The 24008-nt window shown below is 37.7% G+C and overlaps 1 protein-coding gene and 1 non-coding gene across 2 annotated transcripts; one reads left to right on the top strand and one right to left on the bottom strand.

Moving 5' to 3' along the window:
- The first annotated feature begins 12869 nt into the window (after positions 1-12869).
- Positions 12870-14090, top strand: LOC141613245 (uncharacterized). Its single transcript, XM_074431984.1, has 4 exons — positions 12870-13040; positions 13138-13348; positions 13508-13774; positions 13909-14090. The coding sequence occupies exons 1-4, from the start codon at positions 12870-12872 to the stop codon at positions 14088-14090; spliced, it is 831 nt and encodes a 276-aa protein (XP_074288085.1).
- Positions 14091-17019: 2929 nt separating this feature from the next.
- LOC141616321 (small nucleolar RNA R71) lies at positions 17020-17126 on the bottom strand. The gene has a single exon (XR_012530677.1). It is a non-coding gene; the product is annotated as a small nucleolar RNA R71 (small nucleolar RNA).
- Between the last annotated feature and the right edge of the window lie 6882 nt (positions 17127-24008).

Consider the following 24008-nt stretch of genomic DNA (forward strand, 5'->3'; position numbering starts at 1 on the left):
TTATTTTATCTTTTCCTAAAATGAAATCGGGATTTTTTTTTATGTAAACTAGCTGGAAAGGAGCGCGCTACGCGCGCGGTATTCAACACTTCTCACTTACGACAATAACAAAGTATACCACATTATCTATGATTCCCGTTGCTTCCTATGTGGAAACGATACGGAAATCACCTCATTATGTGGGATAGACACGATATCAAAATTTATAATATATACTCCGTATATGTTAACTGTATCTACGATACGTAATAGTCATTTAGGAATAGTTACATGGAACCTATCATATAGAATTAGTTTATATCTTTTTTATCCGTACCCTTGTTTTTGCACGTTGGCAAACAATAAACTATTCAGTCGTTGTCTGAGATTGACATAAGCTCGAATTCGGGTGTGACATTATAGCGTGAGACTTTGTTATGTTTTTAATTTAGTAAACGGTAATTATTTTGCAGAACTTGTAAGTAATAATCTCTCTGTTCCGGTCAGTTGTTGTCATATTCCATTTTAGGGTAACAATTGTTGTCTTTTCTATTTTAGGAATGCATTTGATGAACAAATTAATCATTCACACTCAATTTATTCCACATGTCATTTATTAATTGATCCTCTCCTATTTCATTGGTCTTTGTGCTAAAACCAAAGCACAACAATTGACCGAAATAGATAGAGTAATAATTAAAAAACTAACCACATCAAATCCGTATAACTCTCATATGAATTTTATTGCTTTTCAAGCACAATGTTGTACATGTAAGTTTTAAAATGAACGCCCCAACCGACTTGTTGGTACTTAAGATATCAACGCCCAATTCGGTTGGTGTTAATTTCACATGTTTCACCAAAGCATATTCAAGATCATCTCTAAACTGCCAACATTGAACGTCTGTATTTGAGACATACACATTAACAAAGTTAGAATAGTTAAATTTGGGATAAATAATAAACAAATTTGTTTTAAAACTTTTTAGAAAATAGTTAAGGGATGAAGCCCTACATAATGTGAGAGTTTGCATGTTACCAAACGTTATCATTATATGCTTGTACGCCCTTTTGACATAACAATTGTGATCATTTTCGCCATTAGAGTAATTTATCGTGTGCAGGATGACGAATTACCACTCTCATGCACTTCTGTATTGACCCAATAACACACGATATGATCATGATGTAATGTTAGTGAGTTTGGGCCAAGGCTTCACAACCATTAAAGAAAAGAGGTAAAAGTTTATTAAAAGTTTGATTCAGCAACTTTTTAAGTTTTTAACTTAATAAGCCTGCGGCTAAATTATCTTTAAGACAATTTAACTGCAAACAATAACAAATGAACACATACGAAGCTGAGAATAAACAAGACGGGTTTCACACTTAATCCCGTGATTCAATGGCAATTTGGAAGTAGCGTGAGTAAAATGGTCATATGGGTATGGATTAGTTTTACCAGGAGTCTTCTTCCGAGGATAGTTGCAGCCCATAGTAGGCCGTGTAGTAAAATAATATGTCATTCCATCTAACAGTTCTTTATGCAAGCGTAGAATGCTAACAACAAATATTCACTCATGAAAGTTGAGTAAAAGAAGGCAACCAATTTATTACGTTGTATATCATAGTTATTGGCATGTGAAAAGAAAGGATTAAGGATACCATTATTTCAGTACTTAATCCCAAGTTCTAAGAACCCATAATTGGCTACCACTCTAATCAAGTGAGAAATTCCCGACTAATAAAAATGGAGTAATACTTATCACTCTATTGTCATCTCATTCTGTTAATGTCTTTGAAGCAGGATAACAGTAAATATGATACTCCCTCCATTCCATTTGATTTTATACACTTTTTGAATACATGTGAGGTATATGTTAATCAAATTTATATAATTAAGCGGAATTGAGAGAGTAGTAAATAATATTACTCTAAAATAATTTGATATGTAATAGACTATAATAAAGCCATTAGATCTCTCATTTTGCATCTTTGCAATGTATAAACACAAAGTCCGTGAAAAAAAGGTTGAAATTCTTGCGCTTTCCACTTAAAAAAGTTGTGTCTGTTACAGATTTAGTACTGATTAATGCAACAAAGAAAGACATTAGTTAAGAATTCAAAGCGAAAGCTAAATGAAAATGTGCAACTCGAAAAGCAAAAACTAAGAAATCTGGCAGATGACGACTTACAGCAGTACATCGCTATACTATAGTAGGCTGAAACCAAATCAACAGCCTCCATAAGCATGCATTTGTGGAATAAAACAAAAATGTAGCGTTGCAGCCATCATCAACCTATCGTAAAGCAATAAAACTCAAAGAGTCATGACCCAAATTTCCGATCTAATCACAATATACATGACAACTGTGAATAGAATTGTGCAAAGACGATCAACGTAACAGAAAAGAATAAACTGATTTTACGATACAGAACGTAAACCTTTTATCCTCGCTAAGGCAGATGCATCTGCTTTCAAGAGATGGTGGTGCTAATTTTCAACAATCCGAAGGAAAGGTTGTAGACTTGTAAGCACATAGTAGTCTAATCTAGTAACTGCAAGCAATACATTCAATATGGGAGCTGATTGTTCCCACATTAGTTTTAACCATCCTTAAGCTATGAGATGAGTTATGGAAATTATCCTAGAACATGACGAATTCTAGAAGTGGATTAAAGGTCATTTTCCGTGGGGACCCGAAAGCATGTAATTAAGCAGCATGGAATATATGATTAGCTATAAAAGTATGATGTATGTGTTGGAGCTTGTGTCCTCCACAAATTAGTGTGATAACATTTGTAAATCTCTTACAGGTTCACAAGGGTATACATCGTATATTTAATCAGTTGATTAACGTTTACCTAATAACGGTTGGCTTGCTAGAAAGTTTGACGTTATTATCATACAGATGGCGGTGATCAACTGGTCCCTAAAGGTCACACCTATAGGATGTGTTTGAGAAATGTGGTTATAGAAATATAATCACATTGATGCCCAAAATGACTAAAAAGTTAGTCGATGTGTTGATGAGATAATTATTTAATGCAAAATTAAATAATATTAGTTGAGACGAATTAACTGTCAATTCGTAAATTAAATATAATTAGTTATATTTAATTAAATATATATAATGTTAGCTTGGACGAATTAATCTGATAATTCATAATTAAATATAATCAGTTGTATTTAATATCAACAAGCTGAATGTGTCATAGTGGTAATAGTGAGGGTACACATACCAAGAGGTTATGGGTTCGATCCTCACTAGATGACAATTCAACACATATTATATATTTTTGGAAAGACCAAAAATAAGGAGGAAATACTCCTTGTCACGGTTTGATGGCCGAAATTAGGAAAGGTTTTTCTTTCTTAATTGACTCCAAATTTCGGTCTGTATAAAAAGAAAGGGAGAGAATTATTTCTACCCTAATTCTTTTTTTTTGACCTAGCCACCTCTCTCATCAGAAAAACACAAAACAACTAAATTTTACAGAAAATTTTAGATCGATTCTAGCACAATCAATAGGGCATATCTCATATCGTCTTGGGTGCAACAGATAGGCGAATATCAATTTTGATATTGTTCTTAAGCCGTTTTTGCTAGGACCGAAGGTTATTTCTAAATCTTTTACTTTGTTTATGTATTTATTTTATGACTAGTGATCGTCTTAATTAAATTCGTTATAATCCTTCATTTTTAAGGGAAGTATGCAGATTATTTCCCACAAGTGGTATCAGAGCATAGGCCACGAATTTTAATTCTGATGATTTTCGTAAAATTGTATGTAAACTGTTAGGGTTTTGAAAAAAAATTATGGCACGACTGTTTTTTTGTTAATGCCGATTAAAAAAAAAATTGTTTGCAGCCGGTGTTTGTTCTTTTTGATGCGAGATTTGCTTTTTTATTTTTCATAAGGTTGTTTTAATCAGTTAAAATTATCATATGAAGAATTGGTAGATGTTTGATTTGATGCAGATTAAGTTAAAACAAAAATCGAATCGTCATGTTTGATTTAATGCAGATTATGTTAAAATTAAAAAGGCAACCGTGAATTTTTTTTTTTTTTTTGCTGTTTCTGTACTGTTCACGGATGAACAGTGTTTTAAAAAAAAAAATTGCTGTTTTTTTTTCCTCTCGGTTTTTTCTAAGAAAAACCGATTAAAGTTTTTTTTGCGGTTGTTTTGTTTATGCCGATTTGAAAAGCATCCGAAATTTTTTTTGTTTGTTACTGTTCACGTGTTACTGTTCACAGGGGACAGAATTTAAAAAAAAAAAAATTTGTTGCGGTTTTTACAGATAAAACCGTGTATAAAATTAGAAACAGGCTTGTTTTGTTTTGTTGTTTTGCCGAAAAAAAAAGGATGTTTTTTTTTTTTGTTTTTTCTTTCTTTTGCCGAGACCCAAATGGAAGAAAAATAGGTTTTTAACTTTGATTTTGGCCAATTAGTTATTGTGAAACGGTTCACAATTTAAAGATACCAAATTATTTTAAAGCAGTTTAAAATTTTGACGGATAGAATTCATATTACAAGTTTAATATGGATTAAGAATGAAATTAATGTGATTAATTGAGGAATTGTCACTTAATTTGTTTTAAATAGGTGGTTTGGATAAATTAATCAACATAATTAAGGAATTGTGTCATGTATGTTTAATCTTTTTTAGTTGATGCTTTTTAATTTTGTTGAATGAATCGAATGAATGAATTTTATTTACGTATTTAATTTTGCAATCGGTTGTAAATTGTAATACTTAGTGTGGCCTTAGTCAAATTATGTTTTCGTAATGAAGGAAACATGATTTTTATGTAATTATGAGATCTCGAATCTCCTTTATTTTAGTTTTGGGTTTTGAAATTAGAATGTAATAAATAGGTCAATTATGTAATTTTATTTCTTGTAATTTCAAAGAAGACTAAAGATGAAGATTCAAGCTCACTCCCGCTACATGGATCAAGATGGAACATCAAGACAAGCTTCTCGGGTCCAAGGATGGATTCCAAACTTGTATTTATTGTTCATTTTGATAGGATAGGCCACACTAGGACTTTTTTTTTTTTTTTTACGTTTTTCATTTTTATTGCTTTTCATTCACATGTTAGTAATTGCATCATATTTCGCCTAAAACCAAACCACCTACTACTAAAATGCATGAAAATTGACTCATATAGGTTGTATGTTAGTTTTCATGGACATGCGATGTCACAGATCTATAAGCCATCACCTTAGTTTATTCATTCTCGCATGCTAGATTATAGTTCACTTAAAATGAATTAAAATAAAGTTGATGGGATCTTCCTCTAAAACGGAAATTGAGATTAGTCTTTATAAGGGCAAACATCTATGAGTCCCTTCTTCGTCGGTAGGCCTAATATGACCCCTTCTACGTTGGGTAAGTAGTTGTGTTGACTTAGTTTACCTCAACATCATAGTCCGAAGAGTTTCTCGTGATTATGATGGACTAAAGATAAAATTTACAGAAATTTATCGACCAGGAATTCTAACGGTAGAATTAGCTAAAAGGTTAGCTTATCAATTTGCAGAGAATTGAGTCTTGGGGTCATTTATATAATTCTTGAGGGAGGTCAATTGTATAAATGTTTTTGAGTCTTCGCGTTATGACATTAGTTCATTAGACTTAAAATAAAAACGATGCACATGCTTATTATTTTATTCTTCTTTCGCAGTGTAGAACACGTTTATTATCAATAATACTGTTACAACAAATGGCTGGAAATAACGCAATCCCAATGCCTAGTGCCACACTAGATCGTTCGTCCTGGCTAAAAATGTTTATGGACCAAATGAATCGGTCCACTCGATCAAGAATGATGGGTCAAATTTTGCGGACCGGGAGGCGGCACTACGGAATGCTGCCATCGCGACGGTAAGCTCGGGTATTTAATCGAGCCAATACCGGTCAACCCAGGCCCAAATGCAGGAGTCAACGAGTCACTCGCTTATAGTGATTTCGTTATGGAAGCGGGTGCGATAAAGAACGTATTCATCTTTGCAATGGAAACCAATTTGCAGAGACGCTTCATTGCCCAAGGTGCAAACAAGATTTTCACCACGCTCACTAACGAGTTCTCAAAGGCACCAAGAATCGTTACCTATGAGCATACCTGTCGCTTCTTTGATGCGAAACTCCAGAAGGGCCAACCGGTTAGCCCACACATTCTTCACATGATTGAGAATGTCGAGAAGCTGGAGTCACTGAATTGTAAAATCAGTGAGAGCATTGTCATTGACCGAATGCTTCATTCTCTTCACGATGGTTTTGCCCTTTTCAGGGCGAACTACTATATGAATGACTTGAAAAATAGTCCTCATGAGCTACACTACCTTCTCGTACAGACCGAGAAGGATATGAAATTGAGTGGGAGCGTGAAGCAGGATGTTCTCACGATTTACAAAGGTAAAGGTAAGGGCAAGGCTCATGGCGACCTAGCTGTAGGTAAGCCAAAGTTTAAAAAGCCAAGAAACGGTAAGAGTGCGCCTAGTGAGACTAGTGGCTCACAGGGCAAGACAAAGAGCAAGGGCGGTGACATAGAGTGCCACCATTGTCACAAGACTGGACATTGGAGGAGGAGCTGTCCCGTCTACCGTGAGGACATCAAGGCAGGCCGCGTCGTTCCTGTTGGTATGTCATCTTATATTCATATGATTGAGATTAACCATGCAAGTTTCGGAACTTGGGTACTAGATACTGGTTGTGGTTCTCATCTGTGTAATCATTTGCAGGGCCTAAAGAACATCATACCTCTCGAAAAAGGTGATGTGGACCTGCGAGTCGGGAATCGAGCACGAGTTGTTCGCCTCGAAGGGAACATATGTAATCCAACTCCCTAGTGGTTTTGAGTTATCTTTAAATAATCGTTACTATGTACCCAGTTTATCTAAGAATATTATTTCTATTTCCGTACTTGCTAAAGACGGTTTTACATTTTCAATAAAGGATAATAGTTGTATTTTCTCTTTTAATGAAATGATTTATGGCAAAGCAGTTTCCATGAATGGAATTTATATCTTAGATCAAACCACGGAAGTATTACACATGAATAATAAGAAATTAAAGGTTGGTGACAAAGATCAAACCTATCTATGGCATTGTCGAATGGGACACATTAATGAGAAACGCGTGAAGAAACTTGTCGATAATGGGACTATTCCCGCATTCGGATTTTCTACATATGGCACGTGTGAATCATGTCTCATTGGCAAGATGACTCGAATTTCCTTCAAAGGTGTTGGAATGGGCGCTAGTGACCTATTAGGACTCATACATACAGACGTATGTGAACCTATGTCAATTACCGCTAGAGATGGCTATAGATATTTTATCACTTTCACAGACGATTTGAGTAGATACGGATATGTCTACTTAATGAAGCATAAAAGTGAGTCCTTTGAGAAATTCAAGGAATACCAGAATAGGGTACACAATCAACTAGGTAGAAAGATTAAAGCACTTCGTTCGGATCGAGGTGGCGAATATCTTTCAAATGAGTTTGATCAACACCTGAAAGACTGTGGAATCGTTTTGCAGTTAACTCCACCTGGAACACCTCAATTGAATGGTGTGTCCGAACGGAGAAATCGAACCTTACTTGATATGGTTCGATCCATGATGAGTCACACCATAGTGCCTGATTCATTACGGGTTATGCTCTTTTGTCAGCTGCTCTTATACTTAACCGAAGTCCGTCTAAAGCTGTCGACAAGACTCCATATGAAATGTGGAAGGGAACGGTCCCTAACTTGTCCTTTATTCGGGTTTGGGGCTGCGAGGCTTATGTCAAGTGGAGACACGAGGATAAGCTCGGCCCGCGATCGGTCAAGACATACTTTATAAGTTATCCAAAAGGAACATTTGGTCATTACTTCTATTCGCCTACCGAACATCGAGTTTTTGTTGCGGCTAATGCGACGTTCTTAGAGAAAGAATTTCTCGAGAACAAGTCGAGTAATAGAACCTTCGAGCTGTCGGAGATTCCAGAACCAACAACCGAGGAACAGATGGAGGAAGTGTACCTCCAACGATGATCTGATTAATATTCCTGAGGAACCTAGGAGGTCGGGTAGAGACTCTCATCCTCCGGACAGATACATTGGTATGGTCGAGGAGAATGATGTTTTACTTCTAGAAAGTAATGAACCCGCAACCTATAAAGGTGCTATGGCCTGTTCTGACTCAAAGCTATGGCTCGAAGCCATGCAATCCGAGATGGACTCCATGTATGAGAATAACGTATGGGATCTAGTTGATTTACCTAATAAGGTAAAACCTCTACAATCTGAAATGGCTTTACAAAATAAAGCGTTACGTAGACGCGCGCAACCGATATCTATAAGGCACGACTTGTGGCAAAAGGTTTCACTCAAGTGCAAGGATTGCATTATGATGAGATTTTTGCACCTGTAGTCATGCTACGTTCCATTCGGATAATCTTAGCGATTGCTGCATTTCATGACTATGAAATTTGGCAAATGGATGTGAAAACCGCCTTCTTAAACGGTTATTTGGAGGAAGAGTTGTACATGGTGCAACCCGAAGGTTTCATAGATCCTGAACATCCTAAGAAAGTATGCAAGCTTAAGCGTTCCATTTATGGACTTAAGCAAGCTTCTCGAAGTTGGAATCATCGTTTCGACCAGGTGATAAAAGAGTATGATTTTACTCGATCGGTCGAGGAAAGATGCTTATATACCAAGTCGAGTGGGAGTAAGATTGTATTCTTTATATTGTATGTCGATGACATACTCTTAATTGGGAATGACATTCCTCTCCTATCTTCGGTTAAAGAATGGTTGAAGAACCATTTCTAGATGAAAGATCTGGGTAAGGCACAACGCATTTTGGGAATCCGTATCTACCGAGATAGATCACGACGGACGTTATCACTTAGTTAGAAGTCTTATTTGGATAAGATTCTTGAGAGGTTCAGCATGACCAACTCCAAGAAGGGGAACCTTCCAATGACGTCTGGGATGCAGTTGAGCAAGTCTCAGTCACCCACGACGCCTGAAGGAATTGAGCGCATGAGTCATGTTCCTTATGCATCAGCAATAGGATCAATCATGTATGCCATGATATGCACACGTCCAGACGTGGCATATGCATTGAGTATGACGAGTCGGTACCAAAAGAATCCAGGTGAAACACATTGAATAGTTGTTACAAATATCCTCAAGTACCTACGGAGGACTAAGGATAGGGTATTGACTTATGGAGGAGATGCTAAGCTATGCGCAATCGGTTACGCAGATGCTAGCTTCCAAACAGATCGAGATGATTAGAAATCTCAGTCTAGATTCGTTGTTACTCTTAATGGTGCTGTGGTCAGTTGGAATAGTTCCAAACAGGAAGTTGTAGCAGATTCTACTACTGAGCCATTGATATATGATAAGCATGGAGGGCACATTATTTCCATGAGAATAAAACGTGTACCTGAGTTATAGTAGTTGATTATGAATTCGATACGTTATCTTTTTCATAAACTATTTATAACTTCATCGTTTTTATAATATTTTGTTTTTCATGTGGATTGTACTGACAACATTGAACGCCACAAAGTGAACTGAATTACATTATATTTGTTTTGGTCCGTAATCGCCAATGTGAGCTGATAACTCCGGCTATTATATTGTGCAGTCGATTGATGGTGGGTTCAACGAGCCATAAGTCAAACGGTTGACTGATCGATCACAGATGCGAGATTAAAACGATACCTCATAGGACAAATTTTTGTGACAACATAATAGAGTCCTAAATGTTTAATAACATTCGGTGCCAGGTCGTGGATAGGACATCCATTGTGTTCCTAGAGTCGATTCTTTTGACTATCGACTGTCTCTTGAGATTAAGGCAGTTTTTGGGTGACTTTGGTTTCTTTCTCACGGTCTGCCGTAATTGGAGGCTAAGTAGATTTTGTCTGGGTCATTTGATACTGTGCTTACATCTGCAGGATTCGAGTTGAGGAAAATATCCAACCCTTATCAGGTATAGTTATTTCTCAGGGCCACTCGAGGAGTTGTAACTGAAATGCATGGCCATGCTCGAATGTTGATTCGTTTATCAGTTAAGTTACTCTCTAGTCGGGGAAACCACTCTTGATATTGATCGCTTGTAAAATACGACCTTTGTGAATTCGGATTTGCAAATTGTTTTACATTGAGTGGGAGAAATTTTATAGGATATGAGAATCGGTTATCGCACATACACCTGTGAGGACAAGTGGGAGTTTGTTTGAGCTTGTGTCCTCCACAAATTAGTGTGATAACATTTGTAAATCTCTTACAGGTTCACAAGGGTATACTTCGTATAATTAATCAGTTGATTAACGTTTACCTAATAACGGTTGGCTTGCTAGAAAGTTTGACGTTATTATCATACAGATGACGATGATCAACTGGTCCCTAAAGGTCACACCTATAGGATGTGTTTGAGAAATGTGGTTATAGAAATATAATCACATTGATGCCCAAAATGACTAAAAAGTTAGTCGATGTGTTGATGAGATAATTATTTAATGAAAATTAAATAATATTAGTTGAGACGAATTAACTGTCAATTCGTAAATTAAATATAATAAGTTATATTTATTTAAATATATATAATGTTAGCTTGGACGAATTAATCTGTTAATTCGTAATTAAATATAATCAGTTGTATTTAATATCAACAAGCTGAATGTATCATAGTGGTAATAGTGAGGGTACACATACCAAGAGGTCATGGGTTCGATCCTCACTAGATGACAATTCAACACATATTATATATTTTTGGAAAGACCAAAAATAAGGAGGAAATACTCCTTGTCACGGTTTGATGGCCGAAATTAGGAAAGGTTTTTCTTTCTTAATTGACTCCAAATTTCGGTCTGTATAAAAAGAAAGGGAGAGAATTATTTCTACCCTAATTCTTTTTTTTGACCTAGCCTCCTCTCTCATCAGAAAAACACAAAACAACTAAATTTTACAGAAAATTTTAGATCGATTCTAGCACAATCAATAGGGCATATCTCATATCGTCTTGGGTGCAACTGATAGGCGAATATCAATTTTGATATTGTTCTTAGGCCGTTTTTGCTAGGACCGAAGGTTATTTCTAAATCTTTTACTTTGTTTATGTATTTATTTTATGACTAGTGATCGTCTTAATTAAATTCGTTATAATCCTTTATTTTTAAGGGAAGTATACAGATTATTTCCCACAGTATGAAGTATTTATAGAGTAAAAGTGTTTATGACAGTAGGTTCTTTGGCCTCTTAACTATAACCGATTCGTACAAGCATACTATTTCAGCACTACGGCTGTATCTCCCATAAAACAAAAACACAATCCACGGTAACGAAAAGTACACGACTGACAGCCTCTATAAATAAAAAGAACCACGCATAAACAACCCTCCCAAACATCCAAAAGCAATTAATCATCTCAACCAATAAAATCAAAAATTAGTAAAATTGTCAAAATATAATAAATTCCCATGAGCAAACTAAAAAAAGCTTTTTAAATTCAACAGAGTACTAAGAAAATAGCAATTTGATAAGAAATCTCAGCCAACCATTTTTACTCCTAGAAAGGCAAAATAGAGTCTCGCAGGTAGAGAAATGAAATAGATAAAAAGTGAAAAAAGTCATTACTCATTACCTTGAAGTAGAACAAGGACGAGGAAGAGGGAAAAACAGCTGAAGCAGCCGTTTGTGATCGGTCAAATTTAATTTTTTCCCCGCCAAATTTAGTTTGGTCAAAAAACTTGTTACAAAAAAGTCATTACTCATTAACTTAATTTTTTTAAAAAACTTGTTAAAAAACTTTTTTTTCCGCCAAATTTAGTTTGGTCTTAATATAACTCCGTTACTCCTAAATAAACGTCCATAACCCAACAAGGGTACCATTGGAACAAATAATAAACCTCAAGGGTATTATAGACACATTCTTAAAAAGAGGGGTACCATGGACAAAGTGACAAACTACAGGGGTACCATGGGAAAAATCCGATAGAAAAATAAGCAGTATAATGAACTTGAATTCGAAAATCAGGGATATGGATACAAATAGAATCGAAGGCTACTTACTGTGGTCTTGGGCGACATATCGGTTGGGATGAAGTACATGCGATGAAAGGAAGATGTTGATGTTGAGGACGATGAACACAATGAAAAGTAAGGATATGGGCGGTGGATGACAGAGTAATAAACAATAGCCACGTTTTTTTTTTTTTTTTTTTTTTTTTTGCAGAGGAAATTAAGTACCTAACAACATTCTGACCGTAAATATGGACATGGTCAAAGGGTAGAAGCACACTGAAAATATGCCAACCCCCCTATTCTCTTTTTATATAAGATATAAAATGTTGCCATTTTTTTCCCCTAAAATGAAATCGGGATTTTTTTATGTAAATGTTGCGTATATTTTGTTTATTTGTGTTGAGTGATATTACAAAATTAAATCGTCAACTAATATTTTAAATATGATCATCAATAGAACCGACATTAGATTAGAAATATAGTCGTTCCGTTGGATTGATGTTATCCATTAGATTAGAAATATTTCCGTTGGATTGATTATAGTCATTAGATTAGAAATATAGCCGTTGGATTGATTATAGCCATTCGATTAGAAATATTGCCGTTACATAAAAAACTTATATATACCCCATATAGCCGTTGAACAAAATCAATCTCACATTTTCCTTCTTTCAAATCACTCACAAAATCACCCTCACAAAAAAAACTATTAGAATGTCTTAGTCAAATTCCGATTCTGATTCATCAAACGACAATATTTTCGATCAAAATAGGCTTTCCGATTACCAATGGAAAGCCGAAGCCGATGAAAGATCTGAGGCTATACAAAACCTTATAGCCCAACGTATGAATGAATATGTTAACAAAAGAATTCAGTCAACCAAATCCTCCTCCTAGACGTCGTAGAAGAAACATTGAGAGGAATCGTGAAGAAGGTCATAACCAATTATACAATGACTACTTTATGGATCCGGTTTATCCCGAAGAGCTTTTTCGCCACAGATTTCGCATGCACAAGAATGTATTCATGCGCATAGTTAATGCTCTATCCGCCAATAATCGCTTCTTTTCAACAACGAGCATACGGTTATGGGAGACCTAGTTTCTCACCATTACAGAGATGCACGGCTGCTTTAAGAGTTCTAGCATATGGTACTTCTACTGATTCAGTGGATGAATATTTGCGTATGAGTGATACATCCGTAAGGGACTCTCTTAAATTGTTCGTCGAAGGTATAATCAGCTACTTTGGGAACGAGTATCTACGCAGGCCCAACCCTCAAGATTTAGGAAGGTTACTTCATATGGGGCAAGCTCGTGGATTTCCTGGTATGTTGGGTAGCATTGAATGCATGCACTGGGAGTGGAAAAATTGTCCAACAGCATGGGTGGGACAATATGCCGGGAGAGGTTCAATGCCAACGGTCATTTTGGAAGCGGTCGTTTCGTACGATTTCTAGATATAGCATACCTTCTTCGGTACAACAGGTTCGCTTAATGATATTAGTGTTCTTCAACGTTCTCCATTCTTTAATGACGTTTTAGAAGAATCTGCCCCACCTGTTAATTTTTCGGCTAATGGTACGGAGTATAATATGGGATATTGTCTTGCTGATGGTATATATCCTGGTTGGGCAACATTTGTTAAAACAATTAATGCGCCACAAATTCAAAAGCATAGGTATTTGCAGCTTAACAAGAGAGTTGTCGAAAAGATGTGGAACATGCTTTTGGCGTCCTACAAGCTCGATTTGCGTTCATCAAATGCCCTTATCTTCTTTGGGATCGAGCTAATATGGGGAAGGTTCTCATGGCTTGTATTATTATGCATAATATGATAATTGAAGATGAATGAGTAACCTATCTTAACTATAAAAACATAATCGCAGAGTTCAAAGAAGATAATCCGACTTCAACTAGTGATGATCCGTATGAATATCATCGTCTTAGAAGACCGCCTCAAGAACGATTCATAGAAATTTATGGCGAGATTCGTGATCGTGCCACTCATATCGCTCTGAAAAATGATCTCATTGAGCATATTTGGCAAAACTTCCGTAACTCGAATTAGTTTAGAATGCATTTTATTATTTCGTAGTATTTAATGTTTTTTAATATCATATTTTTTTTAATTATGTATGCGGTTTTTTATATGTTGAATCATGTTTTCAATAAAATTTATTTATTACCAATAAATTTTTAACTTTTTTTTTTAAATGTACACTATAAAATTAATTTACTTAACATATTTGAGTAGTTTTTATTTTAAAAATGACAAAAATAACTTAGTTGTAGTATGTTAATAAATAATAATTGTAAAAGTAAGGGAGAGGTTTTGGTGGGGTAGTGAATGTGATAAATGATTGGTATTAGATATATAATTAATAGTTAAAGAAAGTCAGAGTTAGTTACAATAAGTCAAAGTTAGTTGAGTAGTTGGTTTAGGTAGTTAGAGTAACTACTATATATACCACCTTACATACATCATTGTAAACACACAATTATAACACAAAATTAATACAATAGATTTGATGTGACCATAATTAGCGCATATTTAGCCCCCGAATTAGCCTTGTTCCCATGCTTTTTAGTGCATATTTGGGTCATTTCTTATCTTTAGTTCTTTGTTTTGCATATTCTTTGAGATTTTGATCCCTTGGTAGGAAAGGAGTAAGAATCTTGCATTTTCATGGCAAAACGAGACTAAATTGATCGAATTCAATGACCAAGCATCAAGGAGAGACAAGTTTAGAAGGCCTTTGTACATATTATAGTAGAAGAGCAATGTTAAGAAAGGATCCTTGAGTCCCCAAGGAAATCCCCAAGGAATTTATGAAGAAAAGGGAAGAAAAGAAGAAGATGTGTTGCTGAGTGACAATCCGAGCGGATTGTCACCAATCCGTCCGTCCCGCAGCTGCACAATCCGTGCGGCTTTGCTCTAATCCGCTCGGATTCCACCTCCACAATCCGACCGGATTCCCTTGAATCCGCTCGGACTCCAACGCCAGATTCCGCCCGTCCCGACCTTATTCCGCCGGATTCCAAAGACAAAGACGATTTCCTCTTCTCCAAGCTACAAAGAAAGAATCCCTTCTCTCGAAAAATACCGGGTCCTCCTTGCTCAATCTAAAAAGTGTAATTACTAGTTTAGCCCTTAGTTAACCCTAATGCATCCTCCCTAATTTCCACTATAAATACCCCATTAGTCTAATTAGAGGAGCATGTTCTTCTTATCAATAATTAGAGTAGTTAATATCAATCAAATCTCTCTTTAGTTTTGTAATCAACAATTAATCAAGTTCTAATACAAGTTTTAATTCCTTAATCTCTCTTTTGTTCATCCTTTATTTTGGGTAATTGAAGATTATTTGGGTTATTATTGGGAGATTGACAACCTCTCAATCAAGCATTCAAGTACTTCTTTTATCTTTGCTTTATTATTGGAATCATTAGTAGGTATAATTCTCTTAATCCCTTTTTAATTATTGTTAATTACTTTCATTTATTCATCATGTTTCATATTGTTGGTATGATTGACAACCTTGCTAGCATGATCAACAGGATAATGAGTGAGTAGTCTCTTAGCTAGGGTTAAATGGGTGATTAGGGGAAACCAACATGGGGAATGATTCATGCTTAAATTAATATGCTTTCATGTTTTATTTGCTTGCTTGTTTTGATCTCAACTCATGCACATGTTATGTTTGATGAAATGCTAAGCCTATGAATCCTTGCATTTACCACCATCACCTATCTTTTCAATGAGACTTGTAAGACATAACCCAACTCGAGTCTCATTAGACCATGCATGTTGTTGAGCAGAGAAGATTAAGTCGACTTGTAGGTGTTGTACAATCTAATCGATTCGGCTCCGGGACCCAAACTTTCCTAGGATTGTAAGATATAACCCAACTCAATCCATCACAACAATAATTGCTTGCTTATAATTTGAGAACATGTTTGTATGATCATGTCCCATGATTCCCCTATGATCCCATGACACCCTAGTGCTTTTAATCAATTGTTTACACCGCTTTAATTCATCTTGTGTGTTTATTTTCATTGCTATTTTAGTTTAGTGACCTTCTACATCAACCCAATTTGTGACACCCCTAAGACACCACTAGTTTCAATATAAATCTCATTTCAATACCCGTCCCTTGGGATCCGACCTTTACTTGCCTCTTTACTAATTGTAGAGTTGTTTGTGAAGTTATAAATTGTGTTTTGATTCGACCGTGACCCAACGACCACATCTTAATTTGTGAACACAAAACGGACTCGCATAAAAAATGGCGCCGCTGCCGGGGACGGTGTTTGTTTGATTTAGATTTCTTTTTTATTGTTATTAGTTGTGTCTTTCTTCGCCTTGGGGAAGTAAAACTCCTCAAGGTTTGTTCTAATTGTTTTCGAGTTGTTTGATATTTTGCATGTCTAGAAGGTTACAAGGTGTCTTGTTACCTTTTGACCGTGAAATCGAAAGAACCTTGACGAACAATAGGAGACTTGTTAGGAGGAATTTAAGAGGTATTAGTGAATTTGTTCAACCCACTAGTGAGTTCGTCAATCCTTTCGCAATAGAAGGAGAAGAGAACCCATTACACAATACCCCACAAAATCCACCTACAATGCCTAAATTCTCGTCACACTCCGTACCCACCGAGGAGAATCTACCAAATGGTACTCCTACACCGCAACATCTAACCGAAAATTTTATTGCCAAGTCCGCCTTCATCCAATTAGTTGAGAGGAGCCAATTTGGGGGGATGCCTAGTGAAGACCCTCATTCTCATATGGAAACCTTTTGCGACTATTGTGATGCAATCTCTCAAACGGGCGTGACTCAAGACCAAATTAGATGGGTTTTATTTCATTTTTCTCTAATCGGCACCGCGAAGCAATGGTTGAAGGGCCTTGATAAGGCCACCCTCGGAATAGATTCTTGGAAGAAGTTGGCTCTAGCTTTCTACAAAAAATTCTACCCACCGGAAAAGACTAACATGCTAAGAGCTCAAATTACGGGTTTTAAGCAAAGGGATGAAGAATCTTTGTATGAAGCTTGGGAGCGGTTCAAGGGAATTTGTCGCTCATGTCCTCACCATGGACTTAGCGAATGGTTTTTGGTACAACAATTTTGGAATGGTTTATATGAAGATTCTAGGAACATTCTCAATATGGGATCAAATGGAATGTTCACCGAAGTTGATGACAATCAAACATGGAACAAGATTGAGGAAATGGCGGTCCATAACTCACAATATAGTAGTCCTCACAAGGCTACTAGAAGAGGAAAGCATGAAGTGGACTCCGTTACTCAATTGGGTGCTCAACTTAGTGCTCACATTGACACAATCAACTTGAAGTTTGAACAAGCTATGGCTATACTTGAGGAAAACTCAAAATCATCAAAGCATCATGTTAATGCCATGACGGCATCCTCATCAATCCCAAGTGGGATATGTGAGAATTGTGGAACTTTGGGACATGACCAAGGTGAATGTAGGGGAACAAATGAACAAGTGAATGCTTTCCAAACATACAAGAGTGGTACCCCTTATTCCAACTTTTACAATGAAAAAACCAAATTCCATCCAAATCTTTCATACAAAAGCCAAAATGTTCAAAACCCTCAAACAACATACACTCCACCACCCATGAGAAACCAAAATCAAAGACCCTTTTACAATCAAAACCAAGGTTACCAAAATCAAAATCCATACAATCACCAAAATGACCAAGGTTTTGATGTCCAAAAAGCGGTCCTCCAAATGCAAAAGAATCAACAAGAATTTTTCACTCAAATGCAAAAAGATAGCCAAGCAAAGGAAACCACCATAAACAACATTCTAGCTCATACCAAGATGTTGGAAACACAATTGACTCAACTAGCATCTTCAAGCTCACAAAGACAAAAGGGGCAATTACCACCTCAAAGTAATCCCCCTAGACATGAAATGGTTAGTGCCATTCACTTGAGAAGTGGTACAAGGTATGAAGCACCGAAGAAGCAAGTTGAGGATGAAGTTGTGGAAGCTAGTGAAAAGGAAGAAATTGTGCAAAGCTCCAAAGATGGAGAATCATCAAAAGAAGAAAGTTCAAAGAAAAATGAAGACAAGGTTAAGGAGAAGGAGCCCATTGTGATTAGACTTCCTTTTCCAAGTCGTCAAGCCAGGCCCAAATTTGATGATCAACTTGGAAAGTTCATGGAAATTGTGAAGAATTTGGAAGTCTCAATTCCTTTCACGGAATTAATCAATCACGTGCCGGCCTATGCGAAATACATGAAAGATATCCTCACAAAGAAGAAGTCGATCCGGAAGCTTGAGAATATCACCTTCACTAAGGTGAGTAGTGCAATACTTCAAGGGAGTTCACCTCCAAAGTTGAAGGATCCGGGAAGCTTCTCAATACCGTGTACCATTGGCGACACGACGATCAACAAAGCCTTATGTGATCTAGGGGCTAGTGTGAGTGTCATGCCGTACTCGGTGAGTAAAAGGTTGGGGATGGGAGAACTTAAATGCACCAACATCACACTCCAAATGGCCGATAGATCGACGAAGACACCATTAGGGATATGGGAAGATGTCCCCGTGCGAATTGGGAAGTTTTTCATCCCGGTGGACTTTGTCATTGTTGATATGGAGGAAGATTCCAACATTCCAATCATTCTAGGAAGACCTTTCCTACACACACATGCGGTGCGGTGATTGATGTGAAATATGGTGAGCTCATTCTAGAAGTGGGAGATGAAAGCATAACTTTTAATCTTGACAAGACTATGAGAGCTCCTCGTTTGCATGAACCATGTTTCATGATTGATCATTATAGCCGAAAGGATGAAAGGAAGAAATCGGAACTCCAATGGAAGAAGAAAATTGAAGATGCTCCATTCAAAGAGCAAGTGAATTGTGACAAGGAGAGCTTGCAAAGCTCATCAAAATCAATCAAGGAAGAAGAGGATGGCCTCATTGGCCAAGAGAAGAAATTGGGAGAGTTGTCTCCATCTAAGCAAGAGATTTTCAATGATCAACTTAATGAAGTTTGTGGTCTTTGGGACAACGAATTTGAAGGGATTTTTAATCCCTACATTGGTAATGCCATCGATCAAGACCGACAACAAGGGCCAAGGTCTATTGAAGACCTCTACCATGATAATGAACAAGCTTTCGATTACTTTTTCAAGGTGTTGAGCAACATCAACAACACCTTGAACATGCCCCCTTGACATCTCATCATGAATGAGAGTTTGGTGGAGTCCTCCCTAAACCACCACTTGTAAATATTTCTAACTCCCTAACTTACATTTCAAATTCTTGTATTGCATTTTTTTGTCATCTTTGGATTTTTATTTACTTTGATCAAGATAATTGTCATGTTTGAGAGAAGTGAGGGAGGGACTAACAATTTCAATTGATGTGTAGTGCTTTTAGCTTAGTGTGGGGATGACAATTGCCTAGGCTATCCATGCCTAGTAGTGCCCCCACAATGACGAACACAAGACTTGAAGAAAGAATAGAAGAATGGTAAGGGAAATGCATTGTGCACGGATGGAATCAATCCGAGTACACGGGGAAGAATCCGAGCGGATTCCACGAAATCCGCCCGTCTTCGATAAATCCGAGCGTCTTTGAAAAGACGCCCGTCTGAATCGAGCTGAATTTTGAAAATTTCTTGACTGTGACTGAATCCGGGCGTCCTGAGCAGCAATCCGCCCGTCTTGAAGAATCCGCCCGTCTTGAAAGAAAGACGTCCGTCTTTGCAGCTGAGGAAAACAAGAAAAATCTCCTGGACTGAAATCCATCCGTCTTCAGCCGAATCCGCCCGTCTTTAGGCGAGTTTTGTAAAACCAGAAAGAGCAGAATCCGCACGGATTGGGCAGAATCCGCACGGATTGCCCCTGCAGATTCGAAAATTTCGGTCTTTTTTAAAACCCCTCCCACCTTCATTCATTCATTCATTCATAAACACTACCCACAACATCAAAACCCTCATCCTCTTCATCACAAAAACAAAAACCCTCAACAACATTCACCAAAAACAAATCAAATCATCCTTCCAACAACAAATCAATCACTCCTTCTTCAATAAAAATCAAAACCAAGCACAAAATCTTCAACCTTTGAGTCGATTTTTGATTTCATAAAGGCAAAGCCTTTCACCTTTAAATCGATTTGGGTATACTACAAATTGAAGATTTTTCATTCTTTTCTTGGTTAAATCATCAATGGCAAGGACTAAGGGAGCAACAAAGGCGGCAAAGGCACCAAAGGCTAAGGCACTCTCACAAAGGCAAAAGGCTCTTCAAACAAAGAAAGCATTGGCTATGGTGGTAGCAACACCAAACTTGGAAGTGCAACAACAACAACAACCTTCTATGGGAGCAACAACACCTTCTACTCCGGAAATCGATCAACTTTTGGATTATCCGGAGGTAACTTTTATTTCCGAAACCCATAGAAATACCTTTGCCAAGTTTGCTATGAAGTCATTACAATCCACCAAATTTATATGTGAAGATACCTTAGAAAAATTGGGTGTTCTTGAGCAAACTAGAGCCTTTTTCAATGCCATGGGGTTGAAGAAATTGTTTGAAACAAAGGAATTGACATACCCCTCCCTTATCTTGAAATTTTTGAGTTCTTTGAAAGTCACCAAAGTTGAGAATAGGGAGAATCTCGAGTTTCGTCTAGCTAATGTTAGTAGACGCATTACCTTTAGGGAATTGAGTGAAATTTTGGGTCTTAGTGATGAACCGCGTTATTTTAAGAATTATGGAAAGTATGACCCCGAACCTCTTTGGGAGGCAATTTCCGGGAGGAAATTTGAGGACTTTCATGCAAGTCGTGCTCTTTTGGTCCACCATCCGGGCATAAGAGTATGGCACAAGGTCGTGGGAAACACCATAATTGCAAGGAAAGATACCAACCATTTCACCAAACTTGATTTTATTCTCCTTGAATCGGCTTTGAACATTGGAAGAGTACACACCAAGCCTTACAATTCTTTGAGGCTCTTGGTAGATAGATGGCTCAACATTGATTGTGGGAAGAAGGGCACTACCGTTATTGTCAATGGCGGCCTAGTCACTATCCTAGCTAAGCACTTTGATCCTAACTTCAATAAGGATAACAAGTACAAAGCAAAGGAGGGTGGTCATCTTGTTGATTTGTATACTATGATACACAAGTTCAAGTGGGTTGCCCATAACCCCCTTGACACTAAGTATGGATGGCTCACTAGTGAAGCTAGATCGTTCACCTTGCCTTCAAAGATTTGTCGTCTAAGCGTCCACCGGACCAATTATCTACTTCCCCTTTCTAAAGAGGCCGAGTATATTATTCAACAACAAAAGGGTGATCTTGAAACCTTTAGTGAGTTCTTAGACAAGTGTGTTGTGGTCTTCATTGACGATATCCTCATCTTTTCCAAGTCCGAAGAAGAGCATGCCGATCACCTCCGTATCATTTTGGGAATCCTCCGTCGTCAAAAGTGGTTTGCCAAATTCTCCAAATGTGAATTTTGGTTGTCTAAGGTGTCTTTCCTAGGCCATGTGATATCTAAGGATGGTGTCATGGTAGACCCTTCGAAGATTGAAGCCGTGATCGAGTGGAAGAGTCCAACCGATGTTGGTGAAATCCGTAGTCTCTTGGGTTTGGCGGGTTACTACCGTCGCTTTGTGAAAGATTTTTCCAAGCTTGCTAGACCGATGACTCAACTTTTGAAGAAAGAGACCAAGTTTGTGTGGACCGAAGCTTGTGAAGATGCATTCCAAGAGTTGAAGAAGAGGTTGACTACCGCTCCCGTGTTGACCTTGCCCGAGGATGGCGTTGACTTTGATGTGTTTTGTGATGCTTCTAAGATGGGTTTGGGTTGTGTTCTCATGCAAAATAGAAGAGTTGTTGCCTATGCTTCGCGACAATTGAGAGTTCATGAGGTGAACTATCCCACTCATGATTTGGAATTAGCCGCCATTGTTCATGCCTTGAAGATGTGGAGACACTACCTCATTGGAGTCCATTGCCGTATCTACACCGATCATAAGAGTTTGAAGTATATCTTCACCCAAAAGGATTTGAATATGAGACAACGACGATGGTTGGAATTGGTGAATGATTACGACGTAGAATTGTTGTATCATGAAGGTAAGGCAAATGTGGTTGCCGATGCCCTTAGTAGGAAGTCTACTCATCCCTTGAGTGCTATCCGTGTGCTCCCCGATGACCTTTGTGCCGAGTTTCGTAAGTTAGGTTTGCAACTTGTGGAGAGTGGTTTTGATTATCTTGGTGCTATAGTTGCCGAGCCCGTTCTTCACCGTGAGATTCTAGATAGCCTTGTGGACGATGCTACCTTTAAAAGTTTTCAAGCCAAGCTTCTTGAAGGGAAGGCAAAGGATTGTGATATTGATGCTAGAGGTTACCTTCGTTACCGAGGACGCATGTACGTACCCGATGCCGTTGATTTGAGGAAGAGAGTTCTAGATGAAGCTCATCTATCCCCTTATTCGATTCACCCCGGAGGAGACAAGATGTATAAAGATTTGAAGCTTCAGTTTTGGTGGCCTAACATGAAGAGTGACATTGTGTCCTATGTTGGAAGATGTCTTACTTGTCAACAAGTGAAGATTGAGCATAAGAGACCCGGTGGTTTGCTACAACCGTTGGATGTTCCTTTATGGAAGTGGGAGTCCATTTCCATGGATTTTGTGATGGCCTTGCCCAAGACCGTTGGTGGAAAAGATGCCGTATGGGTGGTGGTGGATAGGTTAACCAAGTGTGCTAGGTTCATTCCTATCAAAGAGACTTGGAGTTTAGACCGTCTTGCTAGTGCTTATGTTGAAGAGATCGTTCGTTACCATGGTGTTCCTAAGGAGATAGTTTCGGATCGTGACCCGAGGTTTTGTTCAAGATTTTGGAAAGCTTTGCAAGATGCTATGGGTAGTAAGTTGTTGATGAGTACCGCTTTTCATGCCGCTACCGATGGACAATCCGAGAGGAAGATTCAAACTTTAGAAGACTTGTTGCGTGCTTGTGCCCTTGATTTTCATTCTAGTTGGGAGAAGAGCTTACCTTTGGTGGAATTTTCTTACAACAATAGTTATCACGCTTCTATCAAGATGGCCCCGTATGAAGCCCTTTATGGAAGGAAATGCCGTAGTCCGATTTGTTGGGACCAAGCGAGTGATGTTCGTGACCTAGGACCCGACAAGTTAGCCGAGACGATTGATCAAGTGAAGCTCATCCGTGAAAGAATGAAAGCCGCCCAAGATCGACAGAAATCTTATGCCGATGTTCGCCGTCGACCCTTGGAGTTTGAAGTTGGAGATAAGGTGTTCTTGAAAGTGTCCCCGATGAAAGGAGTAAAGAGATTTGGAGTCAAAGGGAAGTTGAGTCCGAAGTTCATTGGACCGTATGATGTGATAAAAAGGATTGGTGCCGTGGCTTATAAGTTGGATTTGCCCCCGAGTTTGGGTAAAGTTCATGACGTCTTTCATGTTTCTCAACTTAGGAAATACATTAGCGACCCTAGTCATGTGTTGCAAAATGAGATTCCCGAGCTTGAGCCTAGTCTTTCTTTCGAGGAGAGACCGATTCGTATCTTGGATAAGAAGGAGAAGAAGCTAAGGAGCAAAGTGGTGCCCTTGGTGAAGGTTTTGTGGAAGTATGGTGATGTAGAAGAAGAGACTTGGGAGCCGGAAGCTTCCATGCGTGTCAAGTACCCTAGTTTGTTTTCTTAAGGTAATACCTTTTCGTTTCAAGTTTCGAGGGCGAAACTTTTTAAAAGGTGGGATGATTGTAACACCCCGCACTTTCCTTATATTTTTAAATAAACTTTTAAGCGATTTTTATTAAATAATTATTATTTAAAGCTTATTTTCATAAAATATCGTAACGGTAATAATAGTGTAGATTTTTAATAATATTATTCTCCGTCTCGAGTTGTAGTAGACTTGGGACGAAAATTCTAGTGGATACCGACTCATTTTGAG

The sequence above is a fragment of the Silene latifolia genome, chromosome 11, assembly GCF_048544455.1.
Source record: "Silene latifolia isolate original U9 population chromosome 11, ASM4854445v1, whole genome shotgun sequence".
Lineage (NCBI taxonomy): Eukaryota > Viridiplantae > Streptophyta > Magnoliopsida > Caryophyllales > Caryophyllaceae > Silene > Silene latifolia.

Bases quoted from the DNA above. Each gene is read 5' to 3' on its own strand.
- LOC141613245 (XM_074431984.1), top strand. From the start codon at position 12,870: ATGAATATGTTAACAAAAGAATTCAGTCAACCAAATCCTCCTCCTAGA. The intron at 13,041-13,137 runs GTATTCATGCGC...TCACCATTACAG, and splicing joins GATTTCGCATGCACAAGAAT to AGATGCACGGCTGCTTTAAG. The intron at 13,349-13,507 runs GTATGTTGGGTA...TCGGTACAACAG, and splicing joins GCAAGCTCGTGGATTTCCTG to GTTCGCTTAATGATATTAGT.